At 33.7% G+C, this 12839-nt stretch overlaps 1 protein-coding gene across 2 annotated transcripts; it reads left to right on the top strand.

Moving 5' to 3' along the window:
- Positions 1–1847: 1847 nt before the first annotated feature.
- Positions 1848–6555, top strand: LOC104890654 (FACT complex subunit SPT16). Of its 2 annotated transcripts, none has more exons than XM_010676223.4 (2): positions 1848–3537; positions 4407–6555. In XM_010676223.4, the coding sequence occupies exons 1-2, from the start codon at positions 2173–2175 to the stop codon at positions 6207–6209; spliced, it is 3168 nt and encodes a 1055-aa protein (XP_010674525.1). In that variant the 5' UTR covers positions 1848–2172; the 3' UTR covers positions 6210–6555. The 2 variants fall into 2 exon arrangements, with proteins under 2 accessions (XP_010674525.1, XP_019104517.1); XM_019248972.2 differs by lacking the exon at positions 1848–3537 and adding an exon at positions 3559–4182.
- The last annotated feature ends 6284 nt before the right edge of the window (positions 6556–12839 follow it).

Below are 12839 nucleotides of genomic sequence, written 5' to 3'. Positions count from 1 at the left end.
TTTTTTGAGAGTTGAATATTATCGTAAATTTATACATTTCTTTGAGCAGCTAAAAAAAATTATATGTACTCCTTTTAGGGTGCGTTCTCTTCATCTGAATAACCCCAAACTTATCTGAACTAGACTTATTGGACCTGAACTGAACTTATTGGACCTGATTGAACCTTATTGAAACTTATTGGACCTGATTGAAACTTATTGACCTGATTAGAACTTATTAGACCTTATTGGACCTAATTGAAACTTATTGGACCTAATTGAAACTTAGCAGACCTTATTGGACCTAATTGGAGCTTATTTGACCTTATTAGACAAAAAAAATGATGAGTTATAACATAAATATTACCCCTAACGTACTACCCCTCAAAATTTATTATAAAATAATAATTATTAAAATTTGCCTTTAAAAAAATAATTATTATTAATTATCTCTTACGATAAATAATTTAACCAAAAAAATATACTATTTATATACTTGCCTATATACAACTTTCACCACTAATATATCTATTAGTCTTGTTAATAGTAATATGAATAATAAAATAATAGACAATAATACAAGTATAATACTATACATTGTGGTACTTTAGTTCAAGAAATTTAATAATAATATAATCAGCTAATAGTAATATGAATAATAAAATAATAGACAATAATACAAATATTTAAGAAAATAATAGACAATAATACAAACATTAAATAAACTAATAGACAGTAATACAAGTATAATACGATATAATCATTATGGTACTTTAATTAAAAATTATAATAATAATACAATTAACTAATAGTGATATGAGTAATAAAATAATGGACAATAATATAAATGTTTATTGATCATTGACTATTTGGACCTTATTGAAATTTATTGGACCTGATTAGATCTAATTGGAACTTATTACACCTGATTGAAACTTATTGAACCTTATTAGACCTGATTGGAACTTATTGCCCTGATTATACCTGATTAAAACTTATTTGAACTGAACTGAACTTATCAGAACTGAACTAAACTTATTGGACATGAAACTTAATTTATTAAGGTGAAGAGAATGCACCCTTAGTTTATGTCATTTGAAAAAATAAATATTGAATTTAACTATTGAACGGACATATGAAATTGTTGTAGCTCATTTCATATTTGTAGTTCATTTCATATTTGAATAAATGCTATTTATTGTCTTTTATAATTTCAACGACTACTTTTACCAAACACTTTTAATTAAACAACTAATTTAATCGCTAACAACTACTGGTAGCTGCTAGCAGCTACACCCAACTGCTACATCTATTACACAACAGCTAGTACCTACTAAAAACGCTAATTTTGCCAAACATGCCCCACATAAAAACAAGATGTAAAACCGTTTTTCATATTTTAAAATCAAAACTTCTTATTTCAGGTTATTACACATCATTCTACATTTAACTTTAATTTTTTATATATATTTTTACACATATCGTGTGTATATAAGGTTAATTTTATCTAATGAGAAAATTACTCAATTTATCAATTTAACATTAATTCCCGCCAATAATTTTTCACTCTCCCGCCTTTCACCATATCAATTTTCACATTCCAGAAAATCAGATTACCATCAACAACGACGTCGTTCAGAACCGCCAATATTCCATAATTACAAAGTTTCAAGCTCAAAATACCCGAAAAGCCCTCTTCTATCTGAAAAATAGTCAAAATTCTTCCCCCCATATTCCTGTCACGTGGTACAACAGAGGGACAATTCAGTAAATTCAAAACAAAAACCAATGGCAAACTCTGTAATTTCCATCAACTTTATCCCCAATTCCATATTTCAATTTCTTCGCCTATAAATACCCTTTTTCCACAAGATTTCCGTCGAAAAAACAAATCATTTTTCGTTTCACATTTTCTCTCTCCTCTAATTCTCTCGCTCTCTCAAAAAACTCACTCACTTCTCTTACAATCTCTTCATCCTATCTTCAATCAAATTCATCAACTTTGATGAATTCAATTTTCTCTCTCCTCACTTCAAACCCTAATTATTCATTCATTTCTTCATCTTCTTCAATCATTCTGAAAATCAAAGAATCCTGTTGAGTTTTTTAATTGTATTTTTTTGAGCTTCCTCATTTTCCCCCAAATTCGGGAGAAAACCCTAACCCTAACCCTAGAACTATCGACTTTACGCGATGGCAGCCGCGAACGGGAAGCCATCGACGAACCCGTACCAAATCAATTTGGAGAACTTTTCGAAGAGATTGAAAGCACTGTACTCGAATTGGAGAGAGAATAAGTCAGATTTATGGGGAGATTCCGAGGCATTAGCAATTGCGACGCCTCCTGCATCGGAAGATTTGCGGTATTTGAAATCTTCGGCGCTTAATATATGGCTTTTAGGTTATGAATTTCCGGAAACTGTTATGGTATTCACTAGGAAGCAGATTCATTTCCTTTGTAGCCAGAAGAAGGCGTCGTTATTGGAGGTTGTGAAGAAAGCGGCGAAGGAGGCGGTAGGGGTTGATGTGTTGATGCATGTTAAAGGGAAAAATGAAGATGGTTCTTCGCAAATGGAGACGATTGTGAAGAGTGTTCGTTCGATGGAGGACGAGCCGGTTATCGGGTACTTGTCGAAGGAAGCTCCTGAAGGGAAGTTATTGGAAATGTGGGTGGAGAAGCTGAAGAATTCGGAAATGAAGCTGAGTGATATAACTAATGGGTTGTCTGATTTGTTTGCTAAGAAGGATAGTGAGGAATTGGTTAATGTGAAGAAGGCGGCGTTCTTGACTGCTTCTGTGATGAAGAGTCATGTGGTTCCGAAGTTGGAGAAGGTAATTGATGAGGAGAATAAGGTAGCGCATTCGACGTTGATGGATGATACTGAGAAGGTGATTTTAGAGCCTGGGAGGATTAAGGTTAAGTTGAAGGCAGAGAATGTGGATATTTGTTATCCTCCAATTATTCAGAGTGGAGGGCAGTTTGATTTAAGGCCGAGTGCGTCGAGTAATGATGAACATTTGTATTATGATCCAGCTAGTGTGATTATCTGTGCCGTTGGATCAAGGTATAATAGCTATTGCTCTAATGTCGCGAGGACGATATTGATTGATGCTAATCCGAACCAGAGTGAGGCGTATAAGGTTTTGCTGAAGGCCCAAGAAGCAGCCATTGCTGCTTTAAAGCCTGGGAATAAAGCTAGTGCTGTTTATCAGGCTGCCCTTGCTGTAGTGGAGAAAGAGGCACCGGAACTGGTGGGGAACTTGACTAAGTCAGCGGGTACTGGTATCGGTCTTGAGTTTAGGGAGTCGGGTTTGAGCTTGAATGCGAAGAATGATAAAGTATTGAAGCCAGGGATGGTTTTTAATGTTTCTTTAGGATTTCAAGGCTTGAAGACTCAGGCTGTTAACCCGAAAAGCCAGAATTTCGCCTTGCTTTTAGCTGATACAGTTGTTATTGGGGAGAAGGGTCCAGAAGTCACGACTTCATTGAGTTCTAAGTCATTGAAGGATGTTGCTTACTCCTTCAACGAGGAGGAAGAAGAAGAAGAGCCTCCGAAGGTAATGATATTTAGCCGAATTCTAATTGTTTGTTGGACTAATTTTACTGTGTTGTTAGTCAGGTTTGCTGTTAAATTTTAGCTGCATGCTTCACTTGGTAAATTTCTGTAACTTCTATTTCTATGGGTAATTTAAGGATATGGTTGAAAATTAGAGTAGGGAAGATTGTTTAATGGAGGAAGAAGTTTGTGAAGATCAATGAGATAACATTAGGCTGGTTAAAGTATATTTGGCAGATTTTATGATATCTGTTTATAATTTCTTGTTCACTACATGAGAATACTCCTTGAGAGGAGCAATTTCTACAATGATGTTTGTGACATATTGAGAACTTGTATACATCATTGCTTGCTCCTTCCTGAGGTGTTCACCTTGGTGAAGTGATTTTCATTGTGTAGCCTCTAAGGGAATTTGTTTGTTTGGCTTCATTAGACTGTCAATTTCTTCTTGAGTTTGTTTTTGTATTTTGCCCATCGTGTTACTGTTGGATGCATTAGTTTTTTTTTTCAGTAAATTTTGCATTCTTGACTTTCTGACATTATATGTTTTTGACATTGTGCAATGTCTTTGGAAATAATGAGCAAATATGAGTCTTGCTCTGCTTCTAACGATTGTTATGACGCCATGGAGTTCTTTTTTGGAAAGGTATATTTTGGTCGCTGTATCTAGCTCTTTTGTAAATCTTCTGATGTTTATGTTCCTGTTATTATTTGTTTTACGAAATGTTAATAAAGAGTGAGCTGCATGTGCTATAGTTTCATTTGTGGCTACTTTGTCTGGATGATGTGAGTGCTTCCTTAATTCGCCTTGATGCTTTCCTTTTGAGTTCCTTACACGGTCTCCTTCTGATCGTTTGTTGTCTGCTGCAGGCTAAGCGCAGGGTTTCTGAGACTGAAGCTGTTCCTTCAAAAACTACACTTAGGTCAGATCATGGAGAGATTAACAGAGAAGAGCTGAGGAGGCAGCACCAAGCTGAACTTGCTCGTCAAAAGAATGAAGAAACTGCCCGGCGACTTGCCGGTGGAGCTGCAGGGTCTGGAGATAGCCGTTCAGTGTCAAGGTCTTCATCTGAGTTGGTTGCTTACAAGAGTGTGAATGATCTCCCACATCCCAAGGGTGATTCAATGATGATTCAGGTTGATCAGAAGAATGAGGCTATTTTGTTACCCATTTACGGAAGCATGGTCCCTTTCCACATTGCCACTGTGAAGACAATTACCAGTCAGTCAGATACCAACCGCAATTGTTATATCAGGATAATTTTCAATGTTCCAGGCACACCATTCAGTCCACATGATGCTAATTCCTTGAAGAATCAAGGGGCAATATATGTGAAGGAAGTTTCATTCCGTTCGAAAGACCCCAGGCATGTGAATGAAGTGGTAACACAGATAAAGGCACTCCGGAGGCAGGTTGCTGCGAGGGAGTCTGAGAGGGCTGAGAGAGCTACCTTGGTTACTCAAGAGAAACTTGTGGTTGCTACTAATAGATCCAAACCTGTAAGACTGCCTGACCTATCGGTCCGTCCTGCTTTTAGTGGCCGTGGAAGAAAGCTACCTGGTACTTTAGAAGCACATGTGAATGGATTTCGCTTTTCCACCTCCAGGCCGGACGAGCGCGTTGATATCATGTTTGCCAATATCAAGCATGCATTTTTCCAGCCTGCAGAAAATGAGATGATAACTCTTCTTCATTTCCATCTTCATAATCACATAATGGTGGGGAACAAAAAAACCAAGGATGTGCAATTCTATGTTGAAGTCATGGAAGTGGTCCAAACCCTTGGTGGTGGGAGGAGATCTGCCTATGATCCTGATGAGATCGAAGAGGAGCAGCGAGAAAGAGACAGAAAAAACAAAATTAACATGAATTTCCAAAATTTTGTTACCAGGGTTAATGAAATTTGGGGAATGCCACAGTTTAAAGATCTTGACTTGGAGTTTGATATGCCTTTGAGGGAGCTTGGATTCCATGGTGTACCTTATAAAGCTTCTGCTTTCATTGTCCCCACTTCGAGCTGTCTTGTTGAGCTGGTTGAGTTACCCTTCCTTGTCATCACCCTGGGTGAGATTGAGATAGTTAACCTGGAGAGGGTGGGCTTTGGGCAGAAGAACTTTGATATGACAATCATATTCAAGGATTTTAAGAAAGATGTGTTTCGAATTGATTCTATTCCCACTACTTCTTTGGAGAGCATCAAAGAATGGCTAGACACAACTGATATCAAATATTATGAGAGCAGATTGAATCTGCACTGGCGTGCCATTTTAAAGACCATCACTGATGACCCAAAGAAATTTATAGAAGATGGAGGGTGGGAATTCTTGAATATGGATGCAAGTGATTCTGAAACCGATGAGGAAGAGTCTGATAAAGGTTATGAGCCATCAGATGTCGAGGCTGAGTCAGAGTCAGAAGATGATGCCTCTGAAAGTGAATCCTTGGTGGAGTCTGATGAGGATGAAGAGGAAGAGGATGAAGAGGAAGAGGAGGAAGAGGAAGGCAAGACTTGGGAAGAGCTAGAGAGAGAAGCAAGCAATGCAGACCGTGAAAGGGGAGATGAATCTGACAGCGAGGAAGAGAGACGTAAAAGAAAGATGAAGGCTTTTGGGAAGTCTCGACCAGGTCCTAGTAGCAGCAGCTTGCCTAAGCGTCCCAAGCCGAGGAGGTAGATAGGTTGGCAGATCGATCCATTGTGTCGGTATGTTCTGGTTTTTTGGTCAGTTGATGCAGGTCTTAGATAGGTGCTTCATTTTTATTCCGCTCTTCTACGTCTGGTGGGTTTCATTTAGTTCCTTTTGTTCTTGTTTTTCTTTTATGGGTGTGCGTTTTAGAATGTTCATCCTAGAAATGATAGAACTTTTACGTGTAAAACTGTGGATTTAGTTTTGTTGAAGTTAATCTCTTCTCTAATCTAGCATAGTTTTCTCTACTTCTGTTAGTGGTGGTCTTCTATTGTGAAGAAGATATTCCCCTATGTTAATATCCTTTTTATAAACTTTGCTTTGCTGGTGCGTATATGTTTAAGTTTCTGTAATCTAATTTCAATGTTCGCGAATTACTGGTAAATGTGGTTGATCTGGCCTCTTGGAGACTGCCTATGAAGATTCCAAACAAAGTTGCTCAGTTCAGTGGCTCCGAACAGATCCGGTAATGTTGAAGCTTCAAGGGAACTTCTCAGAATGTGAATGATCGTGTACTTGGATGGAGCCCGTGGAGGGTGTTTGAGAAACGTTATGAAAAAATTAGATTTACAAGATTATGTAACATTTCATAGAAGATAATGGAATATGATGGTGTATGTCAGATAGTATAGTGTCAGATAGTATAGCGAGTAGCGACCATTGAAGATAAAATCTTGATTCATGTAGCCGACTCTAATTCAATAGAGGATATGGTTTTGACATCGTTAATAGAGCATGCATGCTTTTGAATCGAATTTAGGCTGATCCATTGAAGATATGAACTTGGTTGATTTTGTAAATTCTGAAATATCGGACTGGGGATGTGTTCTATAACAAAATTGAACTGAAATCTAATTTTGCACTCTTATGTTGAGATCTTGTATCCCATCTTGCTAACCATTTCCTTGTTATCTGGCCACCACATATTGGGATATTGGGATATTGAACTGAACTTGTGGGAAAAAAATGCAATTCGAGTTGCCTATAATAGATCGGGTGATTTGAGAAAGACATAATAAGTAAAAGATGTTATGGTATTTTTATTGGTGACAATCTTGTGACGAGGCCACTAACACAGTGGACCTCCTTTCTCTTTTACCTAACTTTACTTTATCAGATTTGTTGGCTTTACTAATGTTTTTAAAACTTATACTTCATTGTCTTCATCGAACTCGTATGAGATGACCCTTATTTAAGTTTATAATTTATTAGCTTTAACCTTAGAAGTTTGAAATATTTGAAAATAATATCAAAGGTACAAGGTGTCCATAAGTACATAAGGTATTACAACACTAGGACAATGACGCTCCCAACATTGCTCAACACCAAACGACACTACTCTAGCGAGGTTATGGGCAACAGAATTCCCATCCCTTCTAACATGAGAAAAAGAAATAGAAGAAAAGGTATTACACATAGAAATAATGTCCCCAAGTATTGCATCCAAATTTGAGAAGAAAATTGTTGCTTTTGTTAATTTTTTTGTAGCTAAGTCGGACTCGAAAATCACATCACCATACCCATGAGCTTTGGCCAAGCGAGTTGCCATATAAATGACCTTACATTCAGCTAGTTAAGGTGAAGGATAGTAGAGATTGCATCAGGTACTCTTGCAAACTATACTTCTCATTTTTTATTTACCATTATCTTTTGTGACGTCTAGTAAATACGACTTGTCTCATTTAACTATATATTTATACTAGTTGTTTTTCATAGAGGTTGACATTTTAAACATCTTTTTAATGGATAACTAGTATTTCGTCCCGATTGATGCTCCTGGACTGTCACAATTATCACATATATTATTGTTCATAAATCACATGTTTGATTTTATTAGTTTTTTGTAATATTTTATTTAGTGCGAAAATTGGAAAATAAACGTTATGACACAATAATTTTTTTTTGAAAAAAACTTATAAGAAATTAAGGAAAAAATAAACAATTTCAATGCAATTTGGGTAAGAGATTGTTATTACTTAATAAACGTGTTAGAGATCGAAAATCTTGTCTATGTCTTTATAATTACATATAATTATAAGAATTTATTATGTTTTACTTTGAAACATTAAGCATTGAAATTGTAGTGAATTAGTTGTTACACTCTCACATCTATATATATAGTTGAGATCCGGTGAGAATAGGTCCCTATGTGAGAACACTTTTTTATGTGAGAATGAATCTCATCTGTAGGTTACCAAGAGAATCAAGAAAACGACATTGAGCAACTAAGCCTGCAAAACTATGAGAAAATATCATAGTGACCATGTATTATATCATAATAACCAATGTATCACATGTTTAAAGAAATTAGTCAAGAAAAAAAAATTATTTACTATTTCCATATCATGGTGACCCTCTGTTGTATCATAGTAACCAACACAACCCTTTGTTATATATCATAGTGACCCTCTGTTGTATTATAGTAACCAACACAATTTCTCGAAAAAATAGTGTGGAATTCGCAAATAATCGAACTAAAACTTTGAAAAACTAAAACTCCATGAACGACGATACAGAGGAGAGAGAAAGAGAAGATAGAAAGAGAAAAAAAGTAGCATGAAAGGGTGTTTGGATCCTCTAGAGTTGTAAAATAACTCTACAAGGTAGAGTTTGAGCAATATCAACCATTGAATAAAAAATCAATGACTCATATATTCTCTTTCCAAAATCCCCCCTATTTTTCTCATCAAAATCCACCCCTAAATCTTTCCATTCCACCAATATAAGCCTTTGATTTTAAAATGTATGGCTTAGATACAACTCTACCTTGTAGAGTTTCACTAAAACTCTAGAGGATCCGGACTCGCATGAAAGGGGGTGGGGAAAGAAGGGGTGTAAGGGTTAAACTAAATTACGAAAATGTCATTACTCATAAGTGTATTTAGGATGGTTAGATTAGATTAGATCCAAAGGTCCAAATTTGTTCTCACATAAAAAAATGTTCTCACATAGAGGAGGTGTATATAAAACTCAAGATAAACAAATGTCATGCTACCACATATGCTCTCTCCTCCTCCACACAATTAGATGTGATATTAAACAATAAAAATGTGTGTTTCAAGACTCAAACTCATGACTCTCATTTGATATGCTAATGAACTAACCAACTACACTACAATACTCCTGTTGGTTTTTATGGAGGGGAAAAATCATTTAAAGACAAGATGATATTTGTATTTTTGAACTCCAAATACACGTTGGTAAATAATCCGGGGAGTATTGTCCGGAACAAAAACTAGTTTTATTTCAAAAGTTATGTGTTCGGATCCTATTAAATATATATTTGTATAGATTTATGTTAAAAGATCTATAATCATTATCCATACTTTAAGGTGCTAAAGATGACAACATAGTTATTTTGCTATAACCATAAGTTATGTTTTGAATGGTGATATGAAAATAACATTGTCGTTTAGTATTTCACTGTTGACTCATGCATATGTATGCTTTAAATACTTCTTTTTCTTTTTTAATCTTGAGGCTATTGAGATACATGGATTTTTTTAGTAAAAAAAAAATAGCTTTGATATACAAATTTTAAACAATAGATATGAAACCCGTATATCAAAATTACTATACTATTATCATTTTCGATGTTTGGTACCACTTAGCAAAATGTTAAACAATCTTTTTAACAAATTTTATTTGAGGCTTTTGGAGTAAACAAAATTATTTTGCTTTACTTTGTCTTTACCTCTCATTTGATAGCAACGTTTTTAGTATGTACAAAGGTATATGACTCTTTAAAAGGTTATCTCCCTTTCTATTTTTTTTCCCTTTTTCTTCTCTCTCTTACATTTTCTTTTTACGAGACACTCTCGAAATATCTACTTAAAAAAACCTAACAATGGTTAGTTAATGTCTCTCCATCGAGATTCATCCATGCGTGACAAATCTACTTTCTCCTCAAGAACTAGCTAGTTCTCCAAAATTATTGACTCTTAGTTAAGGATGGCTTTCTATAAAGAGCTCCTCAAGAACCACTCAAAAGTAAAACTAGCTCTTCTTTCTCTCTTTCCGAGTCATTTAAAAACTTAGTTTGGAATACGGACATTGCTACATCAACCCACTGGGTAGATAACTCATTACTAATAGAGTTACTAAAAAATAATTAATAAAATTGAGTTGGATTCCACTATCACTCCTTATTATACTCTCAATTAGGGGTGTTAGTCTACTCGGTGGGTAGATAAAGTTTTTTCTTGGGAATACTCATTATTGGTACTAAGAACTAGGTAAGAAGAATTAATCGACAAATAAGAGGACCTCAAGATATGTTATCTAGTTCAAGATTCTCATTAGTTTACATTATAACCTTCATGATGTTATTGGTCTGGTACTTGCACATGTTTTAAAGGATTCCTTAGGCTATGTTTAGTTGACCTTATTTTTGCTTATTTCAAATCTAATCAGATCAGATAAAAAAAATAAGTTCAGATCAGATCAGTTCAGATCATGCTTATATTTAAAAATCATTATTACTATTAAATATCTTTCATTACATATTTGTAAAAATTATAATAATTGAATATTAATAAAGTACTCATTGAGATGAATCAAACAAGACCCCATATGACTATATTTTTTCTTATATATTGAGAAAAATCTAAAAGATAAGATCTTGTAAATCAGATCAGATCAGTTCAGATCAGATCAGATCGAATCAGAATAAATAAGTTCAGATCAGATCAGATAAGTTCAGTTCAGAAAATTTCAGGTGAACTAAACATAGCCTTAATCTACCCACTTTTCAATCTACACACTTTTTCTTTTTGGTCTATTTTTTTAAAATTTATACGTCGTTATTTTTTCTATTTTTGGTAACATGTCAAATCTACTTTCTCCTCTTTTTCCATTCATGTCACCCACTTTTTAATATTTATAGCTCACTTTTCACTTTCTCTCTCTCATATCTTCTCAGTTTCTTTCTCACATTTTTAACCTTTTGATTTTTCTCCAAAATAAAGTAAGTAAATTAAAAAGAAATGGATAGAGTATAACATATCCTTTATACAAGTTAACATTTTCTAATTCTAATTTCTAATTCTTTATTCTAAGAAAGGGTTGAAAGAAGCTTAAACCACCAATATGGTGTAACCACTTTATAGTTATTCTCTTAACATCATAGCATATCTCCTTTCAAAATTTACATATTTATCACTAATTCTTTAAGGTATGTTTTCTTCAACTTATTTTTTATTTTAAAGTTCATAAAAATTAAGAAGTTCAAAAGATAAAAAAAAGTTATGAACAAATTTCTTTTTTTTTTTTTGAAAGAAAACGAGCAGTACAATGTATTTAAATTGAAGATAGCATAAATTCATGATAATCTAATTGAAGAGAACATATCCTAAACATATATGGAGGGATTTAGAATTTTACCTTACTACATTGGTTTAGCATCCCCTTAAAAGCAATATGCAATATGATACATGATCATTTGAAACAAGAATAAGGTGTTTTTTTTTATTAAAAAAAAAAAGAATGAGGAAATGTTACCTATTTGGAGAGGAAAGAAGAAAAAAGCGGATAATTAATGTGAAATTTATATATATTTCATATCACTTTTTTTGGTTTTATGTTTTTGTTTTTTAAACATTAAAACAAAAATATAAAACTAAAAAAATTATATTCTAATTATTTATTGTGGATTTTGAAACTAAACATAATTTGTATATGTGTGACTAATTTTAATTTTCATTATACAATCTATATCATTTGGTTTTTAGAATTTTGCAACCAAATATTGGAAATTGATAGTTATACTAAACGAGCCCTGAGTTAATTGTTTAAATAGAACCGCTAATAGAATGCCTATTGGTGATTTTTTTTCCAATTTTTTTTTTGTCTTTTAAGAAGCTAAAATAAAGCAAAAAATATTAAAAGAGACGGTCTAATTTTAATAAAAAAGTAGTTTGAATTCTATTGTCAGTTTTCACTATAAACATGATGTATACAAGAATGCCTAATTTTAAACTAATCATACAACCTATATAATATGACTTTTAATATCTTAAAGCAAAAAATGAATTTACCATAATAGTGAGGATGCTCAAAATTAAAAGGATTTACCTTTTTTCTTTTATAAAAACTAACATCGCCATTTCTAATAATTATAGGTTTGCTTTAAAAGGTCATAACTTTTTATTATCTACAAAATGATCCCAATAGTTAGGATTTCTTCCGAAAACAATCATATACCTTAGTCTAACATGCTGATTTTGTTACGCGATACTCTTCCATTAAATCAAACTGATTGAATAAATGGATGGCTTATGAAAGACTATCATGTTATCATTGTGACAAAATTTATTTTAATTTTTAATGTTGTTAGAGGAAAAGATGTATATATTAATTTATCGACAACGAGTCCATCAAACACACACAAACATCTCTGCTAAACAATGAAGCTCCTAATGTTGCTCAACACAAACTGAACAAATCTAGCTAGAAGATGGCACAAATTAGATGGTAGACACGAGTCTACCATCTAAATGGTGCGCACAATTTAACATAATGAACAAAACAACATCCTCAATGAACAAACTAAGAAAAAGAACAACATTCGAGACTCAATGAACATCTAAATCAGCAATAAACAACAAGAAAAAAAGATGA

Source organism: Beta vulgaris, chromosome 4 (genome assembly GCF_026745355.1).
Source record: "Beta vulgaris subsp. vulgaris cultivar EL10 chromosome 4, EL10.2, whole genome shotgun sequence".
In the NCBI taxonomy this organism is placed as follows: domain Eukaryota; kingdom Viridiplantae; phylum Streptophyta; class Magnoliopsida; order Caryophyllales; family Amaranthaceae; genus Beta; species Beta vulgaris.
Note: the sequence above shows the minus strand (reverse complement) of the source record. Positions and strands in the feature narration are given on the sequence as shown.

Excerpts from the sequence above, each read along its gene's own strand:
- LOC104890654 (XM_010676223.4), top strand. The coding sequence starts at position 2,173 with ATGGCAGCCGCGAACGGGAAGCCATCGACGAACCCGTACCAAATCAAT. Across the intron at positions 3,538-4,406 it reads AAGAAGAAGAGCCTCCGAAG|GCTAAGCGCAGGGTTTCTGA; the intron begins GTAATGATATTT and ends TGTCTGCTGCAG.